General features: G+C 39.7%; 1 protein-coding gene across 2 annotated transcripts; it reads left to right on the top strand.

The window, feature by feature from the left end:
- The first annotated feature begins 1,743 nt into the window (after positions 1-1,743).
- dapk3 (death-associated protein kinase 3) lies at positions 1,744-10,711 on the top strand. Of its 2 annotated transcripts, XM_034208626.1 has the most exons (10): positions 1,761-1,849; positions 2,578-2,624; positions 2,780-2,880; positions 4,377-4,737; positions 7,591-7,720; positions 7,867-7,915; positions 8,002-8,028; positions 8,141-8,293; positions 8,401-8,446; positions 8,789-10,711. In XM_034208626.1, exons 3-10 carry the CDS (start codon positions 2,819-2,821, stop codon positions 9,317-9,319), a joined length of 1,359 nt encoding a protein of 452 aa, XP_034064517.1. In that variant the 5' UTR covers positions 1,761-1,849; positions 2,578-2,624; positions 2,780-2,818; the 3' UTR covers positions 9,320-10,711. The 2 variants fall into 2 exon arrangements, with proteins under 2 accessions (XP_034064511.1, XP_034064517.1); XM_034208620.1 differs by lacking the exon at positions 2,578-2,624 and having other exon boundaries at positions 1,744-1,849.
- Positions 10,712-11,683: the final 972 nt, after the last annotated feature.

The raw sequence follows: 11,683 nt of genomic DNA, 5'->3' as shown, positions 1-11,683 counted from the left end.
TTACGAAGCCCACATTGTTTGCTGGGCACCACCAAGACAACCAGCGCTGAAATGATGACATGCGGCTATACATGTCATCATTGATCAGATTGTACATATAAAATGTTTTAGATCTTTGAGTTCATCTCATGAAAAATGGGAGCAAAAACAAAAGTGTTGCGTTTATATTTTTGTTTAGTGTATTTCCATATATATTTATCATTTATTTATTATTTTATTTATTTATTCCTGTATTTATTTCCAGTTATTTTTTTCCTGTATTTTTTTCCTAATTTATTTATTCGTCTATTTATTTATTTATTTATTTATGTATTTATTATTTATTTATTTGTATCTTTACTTTATTTTTATTAAATAACTTTTATTTTGAATAAGCTTATATTCTAAATCTAAAAAGTAACTAGTAACTAAAAGCTGCATTGGAGTAAAAAGTAGTTGAAGTATAAAGTAACATAAAATGGAAAGTAAAAAGTAAAGTACCATTACCTCAAAACTGTACTTAAGTACATTACTTGTGTAATTACTTAGTTACTTTACACCACTGCACTGCCCATGAAAAACAAATAAGACAATAATGAATAAACAAATGTGCTTTATTGTGGTGTGAATGACTTCAGTCCCACTTGAGTCTGCATGCTGCTGCTGCTGCTGCATGCTGAAACTTGTTATTCATTGACGTACTGCAGCTTGATTCACTCAGCATGAGGTCATCCATATGGCCCCCTGTCTGCCGTGGATTTGGATTTACCTGCATCAAGTAAAACATCAACACCGGAACTGGAGCGATTTCTGCCTTCAGAACAAGAGCGGACCTTTTCAAGATTCAAGGCTTTTATTGTCATTCGTACAGCCACAGTGTAGTTATGTCGATGGAAATCTTAGGTCGGAGGTCCCAGGCTCTTCCAACAGTGCAACACAATAAAACAGATAAAATAGTGCAAGTAAATACAATAAAATAGAATAGAAGTAGTGCCATAAGAGTCTATACATAATTTGTAAGTTGCAAACAGATGAATGTTACGGATGTTCTTAGTTCAGGTGTTTAACAGTCTTATGGTCTGTGGAATAAAACTGTCACTGAGCCTGGTGTATAATATGCAGTTCTGCTCTCATTCGAAAACCCATTGAACATCTGTTTTGCTTCTTTTTTTTAGCAAGAAGACAGTACCCTCATGGTTATCAGAGTGATATGCCTACTAAAATAACATTAAGAATACTGCTTGGTTGAAGCTCTGTGTTGGATATAAAAAAGAATCCTAATCAAAAACAGGTTTATTACCAGTTTACACATAGGAGGAATTTGACTTGGTGTCGTGGTGCACACATAAAAGTAAAACAAGAATTAAAAACACAGGTAGAGAATTAGAAATATATTTAAAATAATAAAAAAGATAGTAAAATATAACAGTATTGTTCCAATCTAATTTTGTGTTTTACAGTTGACTTAGCAAATACAGTTATTTGGTAGCCTACACACATTTATAAGAACAACAATGTAACAAAACAAATATGGCGTACTTTTTAGGGCTATTTTGATTACTCTATGATTACATTAATTTAATAAAAAATAATGTAATCGTTACGATATAAAATAAAATGTCTTCTTACATTGAGGTTGAACCATTTCTGTATTGCTGCTGCACAAATAAGTCAATACTAGCAAGTGTATTTTGTTTCTGCAGTGCTAGCATCATTAAAATACTTTTATACTACTTCCAGCGCTGACTACTTCCATTTCGAAGAGAAACCGGAAGTGGGATGTGCCGGTGGCTCGAGCTTCATGCGGTTGAGTCTGGGAATTCATACACAACTACTTTGAAGAGGAATGCAGCACTCGTCCAACCATACTGTAAGTATATTTTAATAGCCATGGCTTCATATGTTATTCAGTTCAATATTCACATTGTTGTCAGTGTTATTCATTGCAGGTTTTCCTAAAGATTGTGACAAACAGCGAAAGCCGGTTTTATTCAGTATCTAAATAACCAGCTAAGCTAATGTTAGCTCTCTTCCGTCGCCGGGATTCACTTCAGTTCTTCTTTCAAATGGGTTTTTATTCCTTAAGTTAATATGTTTTGTCTGTCGGTATTAGTTTTATGTTGTGTTGTTAGCTAGAAGCTTGACATTTTTTGTTGTTTTGACCACTGCAAAGATTTCTCTGCTTGTAACGGACGTTAAACTGTCTTAAATCTATCATTGTGAACTATAACCAGAATTGTATTTTCACTGCCATATACTAGAAAAAAGTTTAATGAATAAAAAACAAAAAACGCCAGACGCTTTACATTGTGTCTGAATAGCAGTAATTGAGTCTAGGAGGAGGTGATGTAGTAGGACTGGTATGCAGAGGTCTGACATCAGCCAAAAACTCTCTGAAAACTGGAGCTGAGTTTCCTCGGGCCAAATAAGGAGGAAAAGAGCTCAGATACTTGATCATGTAGGTGGAACATATTAATGTGGCCTGATAAATAGTCGTATCACAGTTTAGATTTACTAACACGGCGTTGTTTTGGTCACTGTCAATCATAAACTGTCAAATACATGTTTAATTAATTGTGCTTTATTGGCATGTAACAGGGACAACATTGCCAAAGCATCAAGTAATTTAGAGATTCAATATAAAGGTACATGTATCTTGCCCTTGCTTTTTTAAAAGACTATTCTTTCTATACAATGCATATTACTAAATAGTGAAACATGACCACTTCACAAAGTTCATGGCTTGTTTTGTTTGTCCAAAACTCAAACATATGGTTTATATCTCTATTTGCTTCTGCAGTGAATCTTAAGGAATCATCATTCCAGTCAGCACTTAATAATGGCTGGCTTCAGACAAGAGGATGTGGAGGTGTTTTATGAGATGGAAGAGGAACTGGGCAGGTACGTTTCTTTTTTCTTCTCCGACTAAATGTTTTGTGACACCAATGTATATGAAAACATGTTGTCAGTGTGACAACTGTAGTCAAGAAACGATATACACTTGACTCTAACATCTATTTAAACCGGCCAGTCAAGCAAAAGGCACATACATGATGCTTTAGGATCTTTTATATGCCACATTTGAAGGACACCAGGTATTTATGAAGTGAATCAAAATGCTTACCTGCTTTCATCGAAACACTGTGTACTTAGTTTTTTAAATCAAGTATCCGATAGCATCAACAGTTCCCTTTTTATAAAGATGTGTTTTATTACCAGTGCTTATAGTTTGTAATACATCAATAAATAAATGCATCTCACACAGTTGCTTGAGTTGTGTTTGAGATGCATTTTGATGCCAGATAGGAGCTGCAAACCACCAAAAGCATTAGATGTTATGAAGGCTAGTGTTAGCAACATTTAATAACCTTTTTACAATGGGCTTCTATAGTTTGTGACTGAGTCATCATATCTTTATAGTTTACATGTTCTACCCAAGCTACGTTTTGCTGCAGTAATGCAGCAAAGCTATTGTGTGCGTGCACGCATTGAATTCTCTGCCCAGTCATGCTTTATGGAATACTTTTTTCCCACCTGCACATTAGTGAGTTATTGTCAGTAATTTTATTCAGAAATTCTATAAAACAAAACTGTTTTAAATACATTTGTATATTGATTATGGTAAATAACTATATTTTTTTAGCATCAAACATCAGTTTTAAAGGGTTTCCACATAATGCTTACAATACCAACATTCATTTGTATTCAATATGAACTCATGACTTAGTCGAGTGTTTCCAAACCTAGGGGTCAGGATTTCCAAATTGGCCCACATGATAAATCTCATAGGTCACAAGATCCCTGCAAACATTTCCTCTTTACTAAGACAATTATTCCACAAACTAATGTCCTTGACGTTTTCTAAAACAAATGGAATCCGTTTTCCAGTGCAGTAAAAAGAATACTTGTTTCATATGTAAACGCCTTGTTTTAAACCAGTTTCCATTCTGACGTTGATTTTATAATGGCAACGGTCTGAAATGTTCTCACTTTACAGTCGCTTTTGATGAGTGGATTGACAGAAACAACTTGATAACAGAATATTTGTGTTACAGCAATGAGTTTTAATTATTCATATTTTTATATATTGGATACTTTCACCCTTTCCAGCTGCTTTTCAAAACCCCCCTCTTTAAAAGGATCCGAAGAAGAAATGTCTTTGTGGTTGACCTCGAACCCTACATTGATGTCATAGTCTCTGCTCAAGGAACATAAGTAGAAGTTGCTTCATTTAAAGTGTGGACAAACCAAATTGTTATTATTTCCCAAAGTCATGTGTTGATATATTGCCTGTACTCTGACCAGCAGCAAATCGTTTAAGCCAGAAGAAACCCAAAGTGGCAGGGAAGGTCTGCGTTATCTTTGTTTTTAACGCTGGTTTCCTCTCCTCCTTGCAGTGGACAGTTTGCCATCGTTCGTAAGTGTAAGGAGAAGACCACGAGTATTGAATACGCAGCCAAATTCATCAAGAAACGGCGTCTGTCCTCCAGCCGGCGGGGGGTGAGCCGCGAGGAGATTGAGCGCGAAGTCAACATCTTGCGAGAAATCCAACACAGCAACATCATCACCCTGCACGACATCTTTGAAAACAAGACGGACGTGATCCTGATCCTGGAGCTGGTGTCCGGAGGAGAGCTGTTCGACTTCCTGGCTGAGAAGGAGTCTCTGACGGAGGAGGAGGCCACTCAGTTCCTCAAGCAGATCCTGGACGGGGTTCAGTACCTCCACTCCAAACGCATCGCTCACTTCGACCTCAAGGTCAGTCTTCTGTGTGGCTAGGGAGGCGTTAGTGAGACTCTGGTCCAGCAGGCGTAGTTGACATGTTAGTGAGGATTCCTGTTGAGGTGTAAGAAGACGTTTATGCTGTACTGGAAATCTCCCTGATGTGTGCAGAGAGATTTCTCCTTTTGAGAGACAGGAGAGGGCCCTGTGAGTCCTTGCTGCATGGCGATACTAATAATATAAAGAGGTTTTAGGTTTTTACATTAGCCTATTAAGTTCATGACACGTATCTGTTTATCGAAGTGACATAATTTAGAGGACGTTTTGTTTCATGGAAAGAATAATCGGTTGGTCTGAAAATGACACTACATCTTTGCCTGATCATTATGTACTTATTTATGAATATGAAAACACTATAGTTGACCAAGATTTTGCCTCGTACACCCTGTCTCCACAAAGATAAATGGATGGAAAGCGTACGGCTTCAATATAACCTATTGGGTTTCTAGATAACATTTTCAAAACCGTGTTCTGGAGAAGTTTTTTTGAAAGTATAGCACATTACTCTTTTTCTTTCCATGTTATACCAGTGATTAGTGAAGTGCAAACCCGCTAGTTGACGGATTGGTTCCTCAGGTATGTGACGTATAGAATCCTGGCTGTCTGACTTTGTTTTTGAGACTGTTACTTTAGTTCCAGGACAAACAGGTAATGAAGAAAAAGCAACTACAGTAAGACGTTGTTTTAATGGGAATGCACACTTAAAGAGCCTGTGACAGCATAGTAATCTCGAACCGTCAGTTTAAAAAAGAAAAAGCGATACCGTTCCGTTAAATATCAATCATTTCGAACATCGCGGGGAAATTCCTTCGACTCATTTTGAAGTTTTGGGGGAAGCCGGAAGTGACGTCAATGCGGGAACGCTTCACTGTGCGGCGAGAGAGCCAAACACGGACAAAGTGTGTTGTCATGCGTAGAAATGGTGAATTACTGAGTTTAGGCACGTTAATAACGTTTTAATGAAGTTGACTACAGTATATTCATATTTGTCAGTGCTTTCATGTCAATTCGGCGAACATAAACATACATGATCGTGGTGAAGATGATGATTACATTAGGATTACAAATCGGTAGTGAGAGCTGCTGAATTTCCTCCCGTAGGATGTGATATAAAAACAAATCGATTATTTTTGTAGTTGTAAACTCAAGTGGATGAAACTACATTTATTAGTGCTTTCATGTCAATTCGGCGAACATATGATACATTAAATGATCGTGAGAATGATGATTAAAAATCGTTTGTTTGTGCCGGTCTGCATTTCCTGATGAGAAAACAAACCGATGCTTTTTGTAGTAGTACACCAACATGGATTAAACGTGTGTTTTTTTCACCACAATGTTGGGGAAATTAATGGATAAAATGCACGGATTATTATTATTATTATTCCCACTCCGATCGGGACACTAGGTCCACCGTTTCCCCGCAGCGAGGCTCCCCCCGTTGACAGTTTACGTGGGCTGGGTGCAGTCGCGGACTGGCCATCGGGACGAATCCCGATGGGCCGGTACCGAAGTGGGCCGGTCGGATAAGTCACTAGCACATCCCCCATAGGCGGCGCGTGAGGCTCAGGTTTGGGAAGGCTAAATAACTTGTTTTACCTGACGCTGCCCGCCTCCGGCGTCTATAGAAAAGAGATCAACTCAGTGTGCGGAGTTTAAATCTCTCAAGTCATATTACAGGATAAAGGACATACAGTTTAAACTGCCGTATGCAGAGAAGACGCCGACGTGTCGCACTTATCATTCATATTACATCATCAATCAGATCATCGATCATATAATATCATAATATATCATATATTTCCTTATCTGCCGTATCTGGCCGTGCAACACTTACAGTGTCACATACTGTATGCAGAAGTATTATTTTTAGCAACACATTATGTTGACGAAACACTCGAGTCAAATGTAATTAAAGTCAGATCCACTCGTGTCTTAGACGTGAACGCGCTCTCAGCTGGTGAGAGAAACCCTGGCTTGATTTACCGAGTTAATAACCAGCGTCGTAGGACCGCTTAGCGAGATCTCGTTTGTTAGGTTGTTGTTGTTGTTAGTTTGTTACTCAAACATATCCAGGGTATGTTGAACTGGCTTCGTAGTACAGGGCACAGGTGGCTAGCAGCGCTAATGTCAAAGACACAGACATTGCATTATATTTGTATTTTACCAGGATGCAGTGACACAAATATTTACATATTTACTATCTACAGCACCCGCCGCCCCTGACATCCCCCACTCCCCCCGTTGACAATTTACTAGCGGTACCGAAGTGGGCCGGTCGAGAGTCCCGGGATGATTTTTAGTCCCATTCCACCACTGGCTACATGACCGTATGATCGCCCATATTGACGCACCTAATTCCTAAACTTCTAACAGATACAACATAAACCGATCCTTCAGCCTCATATGAGCTCTCAGACACGTTCAACATTAAACTGTCATCGCTGTCTGAGCTTGCTGCTGTGTGCGCCATCGTGCTTTTACAGTACATGCAGATGCTGGGATCCTGAACGGTGCAGCTGGAGCGCTGTGCCCGCAATGACGTCACACGTAATTTGGCGGGACTTGAAGAATCCCCGAGCAGATCCAGGAAATGGTCAACATTGAAGGGCAGATTAATGGTTATCAAAGTACAAATATCCAAAATCAGTTCAGTAACGGTTTTCAAGGGGACAATATTTACTCAAATTGATGGGTTTGGATGATGGGGGAAACTCGTGTCACAGGCTCTTTAAACTCGGATGTTCTTCTTGTAACAGTTTATTCATTTCTTGGGCTCTGCCTCAAAACCTTGTTCTCCCTCTAATGTTTATTTATTTTGTCTTTCAGCCCGAGAACATCATGCTGCTGGACAAGAACGTCCCAAACCCCCGGATCAAGCTGATTGATTTTGGGATTGCTCATCAGATTAAAGCAGGAAACGAGTTCAAGAACATTTTTGGGACACCAGAGTTTGTTGGTGAGTTCAAGTGACTCCTCTTTTTCACAAATAAAGTAAACATCTTTAAAGTGTTGTTCCTGTGTGTGCCCAGCTGGTAAGTTGATGACAGTGCGTCTAAGATCTCCACATCTGGTTTGAATGAAAGCATTCCTCTGTGCTTACAGCTCCAGAAATAGTGAACTACGAGCCCCTTGGACTGGAGGCGGACATGTGGTAAGATGTCAACACGTTGTTTTGGAAGCTGTATTTTGACCTGTGTGACCGTTTTCATTCATGCCTGGTTCTCCTCTTCTCTGCAGGAGCATCGGAGTGATCACATACATCCTGTGAGTTGTGTTTCACATCACCACTTGTTGTTGACTTTAGTTCAAACTTCAATAGCTCGCTCCTCCGCCGTGTCGTTTCATAAAGCGAATCCTTTTATCTGTGTTCCTGCAGGCTGAGCGGGGCTTCGCCATTTCTTGGGGAGACAAAGCAGGAGACCCTGACTAACATCTCAGCCGTTAACTACGACTTTGATGAAGAATACTTCAGCAACACCAGCGAGCTCGCCAAGGACTTCATACGCCGTCTGCTCGTCAAAGATCCCAAGTAAGAACTTTTCAGATATTATGCTGTAAATAAAGCATCACGTTTCTGTGAAAATATACCGTTTTAGCTTGGTCGTTTGCTCACTGGTGGAATATTTTGGCTTTCAGGAAGAGAATGACAATTGATGACAGTCTTCAGCATCCCTGGATTAAGGTGTGTGGTTTATTAATAGTTTATATGGTGTAACTTTTTTTCAATGTCAAAGCACTCTTGGCTTGTTTGATAAACACATCGCGAAATTGAACTACCTTTCTTTAGTGCGTTGTGTGTTCAGCTCAATGTTTTTATTTGATCTACAAAATGTTTTAAATCTTTTCCCTTTTTCTAAATTGTACAAGCACTTGCATTATACTCAAAACAACTCAACAAACTTTAATAAAAGTTTATGTATCGCAAATACTATTGTTACTTAGATTCTCAAAAGCCAAACATCACTCAAGATTTGTTGTCAAATTGCATTCCTTATTTTAAACCTCTACATATTTCCTTCTCCAGGTGATCAAGAGGCGAAATGTCCGCCAGGAGGAGCGAGACAACAAGACTGAGCGTCGCCGTCTGAAGACGACCCGTCTGAAGGAGTACACCATCAAGTCCCACTCCAGCATGCCGCCCAACAACACCTACGTCAACTTTGAGCGCTTCTCGCAGGTCCTGGAGGAGATCGCGGCCGCAGAGGAAGGCCTGAGGGACCTGGAGCAAAACCAGCGCTCGTGCCGGGAGGATGTGGCGGCGCTGCTGTCCATCTACGAGGAGAAGGAGGGCTGGTACAAGGAGGAGAACCAGAGCATCTCCACCGACCTGAGCCACATCCGGCAGGAGCTGCAGCGCACCACGGCCCAGAGGAAGAAGAGCCAGGAGGAGACGCGCCTCACCATGCAGGCCGCCAACATCCTCAAACGCAAGTACGGGCGTCTGGAGAACCGCTACGAGGCTCTGGCGGAGCAGGTGGCCTCCGAGGTGCGCTGGGTGGAGGAGCTGGTGAAGTCCATCTCTGCAGAGAAGGACGCGCTCGGCAGCATGCCCTGAGCCCGACTGACAACACTGACTCTGGTTCTCCAGCTCCCTCCGGCCCCTCCTCTCTGCGGGTCGGGGCTCCTCATAAGCTGCTGCCATCGGGAGAACATTTTCAACTCTTTTTTTAATGTCGCGCTCGACAAACCAGCGAAAAGCAGAAAGGCAATCTTTTGAACCCATTCCCCCACGAAGAGGCTCATTCCTGTGTTTTATAAGTTAATTTATCATTTGAGAGATTTTACATACTGTTAATTGTTTTGAATTTGAAACTTTATTGGCTTTGTTTTTGTAAATGTTCTTTGCATGGTTTTGTTTTTAGAATCGTAGTTACTGTACGTCACAAGGTGCTGTAGATGTCCGCTCTCGCCTCAGGTTATTGGTCAATATGTGAGAAGGCTTCACAACTTAAAGCTAAAGCAGGTAAATAAATAGCCATCGTCGAGGGGCATTTATTTAAACGCTCACATTTCCAATTCGGGTGCAGCTGAACGTCAGCTATAAAGGATGCAATAAACTAGAGCACTCGGCATAGAATGAAAAAGATTTTGCGTTACACTTTTTTTTCTGTCTTTTATCTGTGATTTTCTAATGATTTCAAGTTTCCTCCAAAGAGTCGACCTAGTTTGTTATAATTACAGGGGAAAAGAGACAATTTGGTGGTTGAGTTTATTATTAACTTTCACCTCCTGTATAGCAGACTTTCAAAACCAAAGTGACAAGGTGCTTCAACACAAAAAACACCATACAACAATACAGATGCTAAGAAAGCGAATGTGAGCAGACAATAAGAGATCAAACTAAATTAGAAATAACGTTTGAATACATAAAACAATCTGTGGGTGTGTTTTTAGAAGCTTTTGAACTGATCACACTTTCATAAGTACCAAGTGACATGGTTCTTTCTAGGCCCTTCCTTAGTAATGTAATGAATTCACGTAAAAGTCAAGCATTATTGGGTTTCAAATGTATAAACTCATCTCTGCTGTGCCTGAAAACTGATAGACCGTATTGCCTCTGCGTGCTCTCCTCTCTCATCGAGTTATTGATATATATATCACATCGCTCCATGTCTTAAACAACAGCCTGTGCTCAGTAGCTTGTAAACCCAACAGCGTGCATGGAAACTCTATAAGTTGTCATTCTGTTTTCATCCTGACCATCTCTGCATTCTCGATACATTCCTCTGATAAGTTTCCCATCCAGGCAACACATTCCCCATGTATAGCGTAGAAAAGTGTATGATATATGCAGTAGTATTTTTCCAATAGAGAAATGTATACTTAATTGCACTTGAATGATTATAGCAATGTAAAAAATCTATTTTAATCTGATTCTAATGTGTAAAAAAAAGCTGAAATGTCTGGGCTTGTTTCAAATAAACAAAGTTATTACTGTTAAAAAGCATTCATGTTTTGTTATTGTGTGTGGCAACTCTTTGTATAGTGTATATTTTATAAATATATGGACTTCTGTTTGTTATTTGTGCCTTGTTTTGTCCCGTGGTGAAAAGTAACGACATTGGCATTTACTCAAGGACTGCACCAAATTACAAGTTACCGGTTCTTTACTTGTGTAACTTCATACTTCTACACCTCCTTTTTAATTATAGTAATTATATTACTCATTTATATGTATAACGTGTTTTATAATTTGCTCAACATCGACTAGATAACACTGTAAAATGCTGCTTGCTTTCAGTACTTGTATACAGAAAAGACTACATGCAGGTCTTTGGCTCAGCAATATATATCTAAAAAGCCTCACAATTTCTGCACCTGGTCTCCTGTACTGGGGAAGATTAAAGGTGGGGTAGGTAATTCACTTCAGAAACACTTTTTGTTATATTCCATGGAATACTCTTAACATCCCGATAGCAATGAATATATTAAATACTTTGATGATAAATACATTTAAAAAATGTCATCTGTGGAAGCCGTGGCGCAGTAAAAAGCACGACCACCATCTGAGTCGGCCCGGCTAAAGTAACTGGATGGCCTACCTGCCTGTCAGCCTTCCACCTGTGCCCAAACTTATCTCGTGCCCTCATTGTCATGTGTGTGTTGGAGGAGGGGCTCTGTGAGGAAGTCTGAAGGAAGAGGCAGATTTTTTCCGGTTGTATACTTTCAAATTCTAGCGCACTCGAGCTGGTTTCTCCATTCTTACCTACCCTACCTTTAACAACGGGTAGTAACCTAGGTAGTAACCATAGACTGTATATGGTAGTAACTGAATGAATGAGGCCCTCTGCTGGTGGTTCACCAAAATACAGGAGATTTATGAAAGTCTCTTTTAGTACTGTGGTCTCTCATTGAGCAACCAGAAAGTATAAACATCTAATTTATTATGTATTAAACAACTCGAGATCCATAAATAAAT

Source organism: Gymnodraco acuticeps, unplaced genomic scaffold (assembly GCF_902827175.1).
Source record: "Gymnodraco acuticeps unplaced genomic scaffold, fGymAcu1.1, whole genome shotgun sequence".
Taxonomy (NCBI): domain Eukaryota; kingdom Metazoa; phylum Chordata; class Actinopteri; order Perciformes; family Bathydraconidae; genus Gymnodraco; species Gymnodraco acuticeps.
This window is presented reverse-complemented; position numbering and strand designations above follow the sequence as displayed.